The sequence below is a fragment of the Tupaia chinensis genome, unplaced genomic scaffold, assembly GCF_000334495.1.
Source record: "Tupaia chinensis unplaced genomic scaffold, TupChi_1.0 Scaffold148192_1, whole genome shotgun sequence".
Taxonomy (NCBI): domain Eukaryota; kingdom Metazoa; phylum Chordata; class Mammalia; order Scandentia; family Tupaiidae; genus Tupaia; species Tupaia belangeri.
The window spans coordinates 163,713-176,954 of record NW_006208042.1 but is presented as its reverse complement, the minus strand read 5'-3'; the positions used below and the strand labels follow the sequence as shown (position 1 = coordinate 176,954).

The window sequence follows — 13,242 nt, the reverse complement described above, 5'->3', positions numbered from 1 at the left end:
AAAGAGTACTGGTCTAGAAAGCAAGAAATTGGGGTTCTTCTGGTTTTTCCAATAAGCCAGCCAAGAGGTCTTGGGCTCCCTTACCTATTCTGAGCTTCATATACATAAACTATAAAATAGAGATATTTTAATTGGAAGAATAAACTCTGAAGTTCCTTCAATTCCAACCAGCTGAGATTTGATGGTCCTCATACTTACAAAGGAATTAGTTGAGTTTTTTCTAGCAATAGAGAAGGATCCAGTAATTGCAAACTACTCATAAAAGAGAAGTGGTTATCTCAACAGTCTTGTGAAATGTTGCTGTAACCACCATATCACTGTCAATCACTTAATCAAAAAGTGATTTTAGAAAACTTTGGGAGATAGAACATTAGAGATTAGTATAGAGATACTATTGCTAGAGAGGCCTGATTTTTATCCTCAGGATGTTTATTTACATTAATTTTAAGGATAGACAGATGTACAGGGAGTTGGATTGCTTTTAGTAGAAATCCATAGGAACTGAGGAAGCCTAGAGAGATGTGTATGGGATGGAAGAAGTGTTATTAATTCATGAGATTGAGAGAAAGAGGTTGAAACCAGGAAATGACTCGAAGGGACAGATGAGACCAGCTGATAGAAGCACTTAAGAAAGAGGCTCTGATGGGGTAAGATGCAGAAACACATGGTTTTGGGACCATTGGAGTAGGTGGTCTGGCTCACACAGGGAACTGAGGAGAATGGAAGGATGGGGTCAGCAGTGAAGGCTTTATCCTGAAGCCCCAGGTGTCAGTATTTGGTCTTAGTAGTATGGAGCATCCAATAGATGAAGGGAGGATATCTGAAGAAGCTGAAACATTGTTAACCTTATGGCTTCAGTACCTGGTAGCTACAGACAGAGGATCCAGTGTGAGCTAATGCTAGCTTTCCCAAGAAAATGTGAGGCCTGCAAGCGTCAGTTAGAGAATTTGGGACAAGTTATGCTTTGGGAACAGGATGAGGGCCTCTTTTCATTAATGCAGTTTGTATCCACATAGGCATTGTTTCTTAGTCTAATTCATCTGCCCAGAATGTGTGCCCCTTTCTTCTTTATACAGGATATAATATGGAAAAGAAATAACCCTGTGTGGGAGGTGTAAGCCTTTCCTGATCACTAGCTGGAAAAAATAAAGATTCACTGGGTCCTTCTTCATGAGCCAGTCTATGGAAGGCGGCACGAGGAGTGCTCAGGATTACTTTTGAACACAACGAGAATGCCCTTGCTGCCCATGGATCTCACCATCACTGGTCTACATCTCTGCAAATCTGCAACATCTACCAACTGTGCTCATTTTATTGTTTCAAAATGGCCTTCTCATTCCTTACCTGACAAGATTATTCTTAAAATAGAGTGAATCCAATGGCCTCATCAAAGTCCCAAAGAAGGATGTGAAAAATCTCCCACTTTTCCAGAGATGTGTTGTACATACAGGTGCAAACGGTAAGAAATGTACAAGGTAAGAAATGCTGTACTGGCATTGCAATTGTGCTATCTTACTTGCCTTCTGTCCCAACCAGTCCCTCCCTGAGATGCTCAGGCAGGAGGACTGATTTAGCTTTTCTAATGCTCTTCCTGAATGGGAGGGACATGATGTGGGATGGCAACAGAGGGAAAATTGAGGCCTTGGCCTTGGCCTCCCTGCCTTTTGAAGACTATATTACTCCATGGCAAAGCACTCAATTACCTTTAGAAGACATATCTATCACCAGTCGGTGGCCTCACTCTACTCACACACAGAGATGCTACAAATGGATACCCAAACATCATAATGGTGGAAACCACTGGGTTGAAGTGGGAAGAGTGAGGAGCAGAAGCTACAATGGCCCCCAAACTTGAAACTGCCTGGCAACCCAGGATCAGGATAGTCTATAAGAAATAAGAGCAGGAAGTCCACAACAAACTTTAAATAAAAGAAAGTGATTCTTTAAATGCATATTGTGAACTTCAAAGAATATAAAATATAAATTATAATTTGTCAGTTAAAAAGGAAAATAAAGTGTCACAAGGGATATACGACTCGAAGAGTGCATATGTGAGTAAAGATGAACAAGATACTTGGGGAGAGGAGGTTCAAATAATTGAACAATTATTGGGAACCAGCAGTTAGCGTAATGGCTATGTCACTGGACTCCCACATAGTCGACCACGGTTCGCGTCCCGGACCCAGTGGCTTAAAAACTCACACCAGGTACGTGAGCGTACATGCCCAAGATCCCGAGAGGAGAATGGAGGAGAAGGGATTGCGGCGTGACCATCCCCCCGGGGGGTGATTTCTTGCTTTCTGTCTCTACGTCTCTCTCTGTCTATCTGGCAAGCGCACGCACCCTATAGCGAAAACCTCTTCAAAAAAATAATAATAAATAAATAATTGAAGAATTATCAATATGTAGGTTGAACTAGCCATAGCACCAATCCCATGTCAAGGCTGTAGAAGTAAGACTATACTCTAAGTCTTTTGGCACCAGGGTCCAGACTTGCACCATAGCAACAGTCTGTCATTTTGTCAACATGTTTATCCCTGACCAGCATCATCTTCATTTAAGAAAATCCTATATTTCACATGCCCCTTTCATCACTACTAGATTATCAGTCCTATTGTGTTTTGCCCTGGTATTAAGGACCCTAGAAAAGAAGGATTTGTTCACATTTTAGTTGCAAGGAAGTCTCACATCCTGTTTGGAGTTCCTCTGTGCTGTGACCTGCTTTGACTAAATTGTCAAAGAACCTTGGTTACTTGGGCTTCTTCCACACCTCTTCTGAGTCATATGACCCAGTAATCCCATTCCTTGATATTTTCCCAAAGGCTAGGAAGGCACTCAATCAGAAAGACACATGAACATGTATGTTTATTACAGCATTATTCACAATGGCTAAGCTATAAAATCAACCCTAAGTGCCCAAGAGCTGATAACTGGATTAAAAAATATATAGTACATATACACTATGAAATACTACTCAGGCATAAGGAACAATGAGATCTTGTCATTTGATACAAAGTGGGTAAATATAGAAGATTTAATGCTAAGTGAAGTAATTCAGACTATGACAGACAAAACACTATATATCCCCACTCAATATATACCTAATGCCCACATGCTATGTCAGAAATTGAGATTCAAAGACACAGTAGTAGGGAGGACAAATGTAGATACTAGAGACTATGTGGAAGGGGAGTGGATGGCAAAGGGTGAGTGGGAGACCAGGGAAGAAACACTTAACAGACACAACACAAATTTCTCTGTTGAAAATATGCATGTAATGCATGCATACGTTGAAAAACCATATTGTGGACTATAAAGATATACAATGATTAAAAGTAAACAAGAAATCATTTTTAAAAGTCCAGTACTAATAGGCTTTTTTTGTTGTTGTTCCTTGTCTTTATCAGTGTACTATACACTTCATTAAGTAAAATGCCATTGTTTCTTTTTTGTGTCCTTTCTCTTTTTTTCTTAAGATTTTTGGGCACCTATTGTTCTAAATTTCTATATGCTGTTAGAAGTCTCTAGAAGTCAAATAGAGGCTTTTGAATTCAAGAGACTTTATAATCATGCTGATTTTCTTCTACAGATAAGCAAAGTTGCATTTTCCCTTTTTTTTTAATTTTTGTGTTTTTTGAGAGGTTTTTGCTATAGGGCGCGTGCACTCACCAGACAGACAGAGAGAGACAGAGAGAAAGCGAGAAATCACCCTCCAGAGGGGATGGCCATACCGCAATCCCTTCTCCTCCATTCTCCTCTCAGGATCTTGGGCACGCACACACATGCACCCGGTGTGAGTTTAAGCCACCGGGTCTGGGACTCAAACCGTGGTCGACTATGTGGGAGTCCAGCAACATAGCCATTATGCTAACTGCTGGTCCCGCATTTTCCCTTTTTAAACACTGTTTATTCTACTAGGGGTAACTCTTACCATTAAGAAGAAGAAAAGTTATTAGTTTACAGGTTTTACCTTTTTAATTCTTTATACTAATAGCTCAGCTCACCATAGCATAGGAAAATTTCTCTTATAAATACTTCACAGAAGATAGATCCTTCTTGCAACAAAAGAATGATATGTGTGTATTCTCCATGTGAAGGAAGATTTATCTATTTTGAAATGCAAGTTCTGGAAGCATGCACACATGGCAAAGATCACACATATTATTGCATGATCATATGTGCAGAGAACAAACAGAAAGCCAATATCCAGGTGATGAGTACGGAACCTGCCTGGGCTGAAGTGACCACTATAGACATAGGAAGACACATAGAGACAAGCAGAACAACAAACACAACAGAAAACATAAAAATAAAGACACAAATATCTGTGCAAATAATCTCTTCACCAACAAAAGGCGTCAAAAAGAATATGCTGCTTCCAATGTTTAAGTTAATCATTATTTACACAGCTAGTAGTTGTACTAGCAAGAAACTGAATCCTGTTCTCCCCACTCTGATTCCATTGATTTTTTTTTTCAATTTATTGGAGAGAAACAGAGAGACAAGGGAAAATGAGAAACCACCCCCACCTTCTCAGTGATCTTCAAGCTGCTGGTCAGGAACTCGAACTATGCAGTCAACCATGTGGGATGCAACCACTTTAACCTTCACACCATCTGCTGGTCTAATACTTACTAACTACACTTAAAGTTTTCAAAAAAACATAAAACAAAAAGCAAAAACAAAAACAAAAACAAATAGAGACCCAGGACCAGCAGACGGCATAGTGGTTACATTGCTGGACTCCCATGTAGTTGACCATAGTTTGAGTCCCAGACTCGGTGGCTTAAAACTCATGCCAGGTGCGTGTGCGTGTGTGCCCAAGATCCCAAGTGGAGAATGGAGGTGAAGAAATTGCAGCATGGCCATCCCATCTGGGGAGTGATTTCTCACTTTCTGTCTTTTTGACTCTCTCTATCTCTCTGGTGAGTGCATGCACCTGAGAGCAAAAATCTCTCTAAACAAAATAAAACAGAGGTCCTAACATAGGTAAGACTTCCTAATAACTGTATTTTAAGATAATTACTACATTCCTGATGTACATAGATCTAGCATCGCCATGAGACCTTTTGAAGTGACTGTACATTAAGCATTCATGAGACCTTGAGAATCAAGTGATATAATGCCACCACTTGCTTTCAGGCACTACCCCATGTTTTGAAAGACAAATACATATGCCATTATTAACTAATCTTGCTTCTCTGAGTATTAATAGTAATGCTGAGTATAACAATAGATGGTGGAGAACAGGTACTAAGCACTCCTGGAGACAACATAACATATGAGAAATAGCACCGGTCTTGGACTTATAGGCCTGGAGTCTTTTGGGTAAGTCACTGTGGCTGTCCATAGCCACATTTTTCCTCTCATTAAATGCTAGAGATGAGTAAAACCAGAGGTTTTCTGAGGTTATATCAACTCTAACATTAACCAACAGGGCATCCTGAAGTGTAAGAAAAGCTACTTGGGATGACTATTACTGAAAAAAAAAATTCTTTTTAAACTTCACTTTTTTTTTTTTTTTTTTTTTTTTTTAGAGTTTTTGCTATAGGGGATGTACACCCACTGGAGAGAAAGAAACAGAAAGCGAGGAATCACCCCCTCAAGAGGGATGACCACATCACAATCCCTTCTCCTCCATTCTCCTCAAAGGATTTTGGGTACACATGCACATATGTCTGGCATGAGTTTTAAGCCACCAGGTCCAATACTTGAACTGCAGTTGGGAGTCCAGTGACATAACCATTATGCCATCTGCTAATCCCTGAACTTCACTTTTCATATTAGAATAACTTAAGATTTATTTGCTCACTTGTGCAAACTATATTTATTCTTTCTAGAAATACCTGTATTCCTCTATTAATTAGTGATAGCACTCTTGAATACCAAACTTAACCAGTTAAGAAAGTAGGTTTATCCAAGAAATTTAGGGAGACCATCTACAGAGTATGAATAGGATTCATGATATCAGTGTTTTGAACTCCTGTTCTTTTCCTCAGTAATCCATAATGTAGACTTTCATCTTCACAGTAGTTGTACCATAGCTAATTGGATGATCTACTGTTGCCTTTACTTTGGGAAGAAGAAGAAAGAGGAGGAGCAGGAGGGAAAGGAGGAGGGAATGGGAAGAGATACCATCTAAATAAGGAATTTCCAGAAAAATTCTAAGGTCAGGTTTGGCTAGAACCATGTCACATTGCCATTTCTGTTCATAAAAAGCACCGGGAAATGCCAACTGCTAGCTGTGCACAGTCCCACTCCTGAATAATGTCATAATCCTTTTGTAAGAAAAATAGGGAGATCAGTTAAGAAAGAGGCAAATCATCTATTGTCAACATTAACCCTGCAAGATAATTTCATTTGAGGCACACACATTCATCTTGATAAACTGGGTTCTTCACATAGTTCACATGACCTGGTTATGAGCTCATTTAAAGATTTCAATAAAAACATTTGAAAAAACATGACATGACACATTTAAGACTTGATCAAATTACTTCCTAAGTATTTTCTTAAACCAGAGAGTAGCATTGAATGGATTTGAGATCATTTTATGACCACTTTGAATATAGTACTAAAATACATTTGGAAGAACTTTTTCATTTTCTCTCCCTCTCTTTCTCTCTCTCTCTCTCACAAGCACATATACACACCCTTACCTATATTACATTAAATTTCAATGACATTTAAAACCAAAATTTGTTGATCTAGTTTTTCTTATAATTTTGGCTAGCAATTCATTTTGAATATAAAAGGGAAATATTTCTAAAAAAATAAACTGAGTATTGTGTCTCACACCATCTGATTCAATCAGCTGAAGCTGCAAAATGATCATAAACTTTAAACAATAGGACTTGTTTTATTTACTATTTATTTTTAATAGCTTATTTACTTCTTCCATGACTGAGAGAGACAGATGATAGAGAGATAGATAGATAGATAGATAGACAGATAAATAGATAATAACAGATGGACAGACAGACACACAGAGGGAAACCGCATCCCCAACAGTATAGCCTTAATGCCATGATCCATACCAGCCTTCAGCCAGCCTCAGATCATGAGCAAACCATGGGTGAGTGTGTACCTGGCATATTCAGGGAGGCTCCATACTTAACCCAGAAACCATCTCATGTGGGGTGCCTTGCAAAATATTACCAGGATCTGGCAATGCATTTGTGCCAGTAAGGGTGCTAGTTTTCAGCTTTCAATTTGCATAACCAGTATGGAACTTCCTTCTCATCAGTTAAACAAACAAACAAAAAAACAAAAACAGCTTGTGCTCTACAGTGAATACTTAATGAAGTTCTTCATTGGAATATTTCCTTCCTGAACACGTACACACATACATAAGCACATCAACTCACTTTATTAAATTATTAAATTTATATTTTATAAGCTCTAGTGATCTTTGATTAGCTCTGGAGTGTCAAATCTTATCAGAGAATGGGATTAAAATCATAAACCTTCTGACAATATACACGTGATTTGAGATTCTCGATGTGGGTTAAAATTTTTAGAAGTTACCTTATTGATATGTAATCTTTATCTTGAGATAATATTTAGACAAAATTCTTTGTTTATTTAACCAATTATAATCACATCAATTTGTGTCATTAAATATGCAATAACATTTATTGTTATAGAATGACATGTCAATTTTTTATTTTAAACGTAATTACTTTTAAATTTAAATTATGTTTACTTGTGATGATTTTTTAGCAATGCTGCACAAATGTACAATAATGACATCAATTTTATTTTTAAATACATTTAGTATAACATGTGGGTTTGCTAACATAAGTATATAATATTACCATAGTTTCATCAACAGCTGAATGCTACCTGGTGAGACCCTGAAAGAAAGAACTGAGGTTTTGTTTTGGTTTTTTTTGAGAGATTTTTGCTATAGGGCATGTTTAGGAAAGGCAGATAGACAGAAAGTGAGAAATCACCTCCTGGGGGAATGGCCACGTCACAATCCTTTCTCCACCATTCTCCACTTGGGATTTTGGCCATGCATGCACACATGTCTGGTGTGAGTTTCAAATCACTGGGTCTGGGACTTGAACTGCAGTTGGCTATGTGGGAGTCCAGTGCCTTAACCATCACACTACCTGGTGCCCCCACCCCTAGTTACATTTTTAATTATAGAATTTGGGGGTAGATTATTTTTTTCTAATACAGAGCCCTAAAAAATTTCCAGTTCTTCTTTAAGGTTCACCAAATGGTATTAAGGAATTTAATACCATAATTCCTAGAGCATGACTATGCACCATATAGAGAACACCAAGATAATATAATCCTTTTTCTATTTGAATTTTCAAAATGTGTATGACTTATGTAAAGGGTTTAAAAAGTTTATGGAAGAATTGAATAAAAATATGAGCTTATTGGGACCAGCAGATGTCATAATGGTTACATTGCTGGACTCCCACATAGTTGACTATGGTTTGAGTCCCAGATCTGGCATTTTAAAACTCAGCCTGGCACTTGTGTGTGTGTGTGTGTGTGTGTGTGCCCAAGATCCGAAAAGGAGAATGGAGAAGAAGGGATTGTGGTATGGCCATTCCCTCTTGGGGGATGAGGGTGATTTCTCACTTTCTGTCTCTCTTTGTCTCTCCAGCAAGTGCACACACCCCATGGGGCGGATATATATATATGTATATATATAAATGTGAACTTATTCTGGTGAAAACAATTTTGAAATCCATGCACAGTGTTTTCCATAATATCATTCCTGTAAATTTTTTGAAGGCCCTCTCTTGCTTGAGTAAAGGAAATTCATAGAATACAAAGACAACAACCTATTTTTTCTCCACCACCATCCTTTCCAAACATTCTTAATGGGGCTAGTTCTTTGCCTCTGATTTGACATCTTAGGTAAGATATTGTCAGCAAACGGAAGCTCTCTAGTCAGCTTAGTAATAATATCCTCTGCAAGAATCAAATCCCAACTGTCATTTAAAGCTAAAACTTCTCCTTTCCAATAGTTTGGGTCTTCTTTAGACAGAATAACTAACAGGGAAGGTAGGGAAGAGTGTTTTCTTTTTTTTCCAACTCTCCTCCCATTTTGCTAAGAGAGATATCTGATCATTAAGAGTCAAGGGCAGGAGGGAGCCAGCAGTTAGCGTAATGGCTATGTCGCTGGACTCCCACGTAGTCGACCGCGGTTCGTGTCCCGGACCCGGTGGCTTAAAACTCACGCCGGGTGCGTGTGCGTGCGTGCCCAAGATCCCGAGAGGAGAATGGAGGAGAAGGGATTGCGGCGTGACCATTCCCCCCTGGGGGGTGATTTCTCGCTTTCTGTCTCTATGTCTCTCTCTGTCTGTCTGGCGAGCGCACGCGCCCTACAGTGAAAATCTCTCCAAAAAAAAAAAAAAAAAGAGTCAAGGGCAGGAGAGGTATAGAGCACAAAATGTCTTCCTTGATTGGTACTCTCCTACCTTGATGCTAATACTATCCAGGATGGTAGATGTTGAGTATATTCATGGTGCCATTAATGGGATTCCCTGGATAAGGTTTCCTTCTATTCTATTGTATGTAGCTGGTTACTCAGGATTCCTTTTATGGCCTCATTCTCTTCAGAGTCTACTTGTTCCCACTAGAATTTGGGGTACATAACCATGTACTCCTTTCAGAGCAAGTACCAAGACCACCCAGGTAGAGTCTCTTTTTCATGGCCCAGAGTAAAATACAGACCATCCTAATATTATATACTCTTTTTGCTTACCTGTGGCAGACAGACTCTAGGGAGGCTCTTATGGTTCTTGCCTCCCGGTTTTGTGATTGTTTCCTTGTGTGATTGTTTCCCTGTGAACATAGGCAAGACCAGGGACTTGCTTTGAATTAGCAGCACATGGAAAAAGTGGCAGGATGTATGTTATTACATGATTATGCTATAGAAGATAGTAGACTCTGGTATACCATTCTCCCTCTTGCTGGCTTTGAGGAAACAATCAGTCATGTTGAGAAGCTCCATATGATAAGAAACTATGGGAAACCTTTAGAAATTGAGGATGATCTACTAACAGCCTAGAAAGACCTTCAGCCAACACCCAGCAAGAAATGAGTCTCATCCCGTTATCCTACCACTGAGAACTGAATTCTGCAAACAACAATGTAAGCTTACAAGTGGATCCTCCTCAATTGAGCCTCAACTGAGACCTCTGTCCTACCAACTCCTGATTGCAACCTGATGAGAGTCTGAAGCAAAGAATGCAGTAAAGTCATCCCCAGAGTCGTGACCCACAGAAACTGTGAGAGAGTAAGGGTGTTGTTTGAAATTGCTGTTTATGGTAATTTTTTATGTAGGAACAGATAAATACACTGGCCATAGAGCAGAAATTTCTGGATTTAGCCTCTTCTGGTTTCCCAGAGTGTGTTAGACCCAAGTCTACTATTTTTCCTAAACTATAGGGGAACTACATGAACCTCCTGATGTGGTTCCACTGGAGTCTTTCTATGCTAAAGGTAAGAGGAAAGTTCCTCCATCTTCTTCTATAATAGGGGAGAGAAAACACCACAGATCTTGCAACAATTTTCTTTGCATAAAACACTCAGGAGAGTTTTCAAATGACATTCTGTTTCTTTCTCTTTGTTTTATTATCACAGGGTGTGTGTGCTCATCAAAAAGAAAAACAAAGGCAGAGAAAGAAAGAGAGAAACCACCCCTCAATGGGATGCGGACACACCACAACCCCTTCTCCATTTCTCTATCCTGTCAAGATTTTGGTCATGCACCCACGTGCGCTGGTGTGTCTCTCAAGCCACTGAAACTGGGACTCAAACTGTGACTAGCTATGTGGGATCCAGCTCCTCATACCTTTGGGCTCTGGGGCTAACCCAACATTCTGTCTCTAATAAAATTCTCTTATTTCCATAGCTATCTTTATTTTATAAGTCCATTGAGAAAACCATTTTTGGCTCTCTCCCTTGTAATTTCTGCCAGGGAACACGTTTCATTTTGTAGATTGGGAGCAGTTGTCATCTCCATGCAAACTAAGAACAGGATTGGCAGGAGTAGTCTTCTAGGAACAAGCAATAAGGGGAGGCATTGTCAACAAAACATTTTACAACAGTAACAAGGCTGCCATCTGTTTTTATCATCAATATGTAAGCAATTCTATACAATAGTGATAATAAAATACTACTCTTAGAAAAAAAAATTTTTTTTTTTTTTTTTGGTTTAAATTCTCACCTTAACAATTGTTGTCCGGGAAATGACTCCATGACTCCATGACTCATCTCACTGCCCTGCCCTTGGAATAACTCCGTGTCATCTCTGTAGGTCCAAGGTGAAACTGAGCAGGAAGAATCTCCTGCCTATGTCCTCTTAAATCTGGACTGACATTTTAGCCTCTAGCTTTTGCATTGCCTGTAAGGCTGGATAAGAAGTAGCTGCCCTTCTCCAAGACGCTTGGCTGCCATCTGCTGGTAAATTATTGTACAAAGTATACAAATCCATGGCTGTTGGAATAATGAATGGAGCCTTAGATTTGTGAAGTGTTCCCTCTGCACATAACAAGGCAGTGGTGGTGTACATCCGTGCGGTTAGAAAGCAAGTGGAACATCTAGCATTAGCAAAACTATAAAGAATTAAGATGAACATTTTCCACCATATATTACTTTTGTTTGTTTGGTCTAACAAGAGTGTTAACCAGAAAATAACTTGGGTTGTCTTGAGGATTCTGTGTATGCCTGTTTATGAGTGTGGGCAGGAGGCTGGGCTCCTCGGAGAAAGTGAGAGTGTCAAACTATGGAGGGTAAACCAGTTTAATCTAGGTAAACAAGGCAAAGAGAAAGAGAACAAAGAAGACGAAAAGGAAACCCACAAGTGCTCATGAAATTACACAGTGTTGGGCAATGTTCCAAGTGTTTGGTCCATATTTTCTCAACCTATTACAACAGAGTACTCTTATGTATTTAACTAACTCCACTAAAAAGACAGAGAAGAAGGTGACGAGAAGTTAAGGAAGTTGCTCAAGGTCAATTTTTTGTGTATTTTTGAGGAAGTGAATGGAGAGGCTCTCGCTTTTGGAGGGAAGTGCTTGTGCATCCGATCTGAAGGGTTAGACATCTGTGTCCTCTCTGAGCCCACACTGACCTGAGTTCCAGGACAGAAACAAATTGTTCTACAATCACTTGTGTCAGTCCCCACATCAGAGAGCCGAAGCTCTAAGGCTGGACTTGCCCATAGGAAGGCTCTCTGCTTTGAGATTCATGTTGTCTTCTTTCTTTTATCATTTCTGAATCAGCTTTACACTAAGATGAGATGATAAATATTTCAAAATAGTTTTAAATTTTTAATTGTGAAGCTTTTGAAACCAAGAATAAAAGTCCATAAAATAATAAAACAGATATCTAGATACTTTCCCTAGAGATTTAAACAACATAATTGTTTTCTGTGTTTAAGTCCATTCTTTTTCTCTCTTCATAAATAAAATGTTTCAGACAGCCCTTAAGCTGCCCTGTCTCCTGCCCCTGCCTGATGCCTGTGGGGTAGCCACAGTTAGAACAGACCTGCCTTTGTCTCTGGTCTCACGTTCCCTGTGGCAGAACTTTCCATAGAGAAACACACCTGCTTATTTCCACTCCGTCACCTGCTCTTCTTCAAGGAGAGAGGTAAATGATGCTCAGAATTGCAGAGTTTAGAACAAGGGATTGGGTTTGTGTGGTTCAATCCTCTGGGTTCCTTTGAGATCCAGTCTGCTCTGCCCCTCCTCTTCTGGAATTTGGAAATACCTCCTCTGATTGGGAAGACTTCTTGTGACCCCAACCCCGCTCTGCCAGGGACCCGTTTGGTACATGGATTGAATTCCATTTGGCCTTGAGCTGAAGGAGTACTTTCCTTTCATCTTATCAGGAATAAAGTGATATTTTGGTTTTCACCTGCGTATGTGCTGTGTAATATTTTCTGTTTCTACACATGGAAAGAGAAGAAAAGGCTATTATGTATTAGGTTGGCAGGAAAGTTTCTATGTTTTTCTATCCAAAAATGTGTCATGACTTTCCAGACAACCTAAAACTCCCCCAAATTTCTAAATTTTATGTCCAGAGACTAGGAACATTGAAAAATAAAAACTGGCACTTGGGAGATCTGTTGCAGCTTTGTTTGGCTTCAAAACAAGAGCTGAGTCTAGTCTTTGTTTTAAGTTTGTAAAGTGGGAGGATGTTATACAGGAGATGAAATGGTCAAGCCTTGCTTGAGCAGTGGATGCTCCTGAAGACTTAGTGTAGGGA

General features: G+C 39.4%; 1 protein-coding gene across 1 annotated transcript in view; it reads right to left on the bottom strand.

Moving 5' to 3' along the window:
* The window catches only part of LOC102472575 (membrane-spanning 4-domains subfamily A member 7), a 14,873-nt gene extending 3,328 nt beyond the window's left edge, over positions 1–11,545 (bottom strand). Inside the window, exons 1-2 of the mRNA XM_006170209.1 lie at positions 11,378–11,545; positions 1,751–1,885 (exon numbers count right to left, since the gene is read on the bottom strand). Of these exons, the coding sequence (XP_006170271.1) occupies positions 1,751–1,885; positions 11,378–11,545 (303 nt within the window). The remainder of the gene's footprint in view (positions 1–1,750; positions 1,886–11,377) is intronic.
* Positions 11,546–13,242: the final 1,697 nt, after the last annotated feature.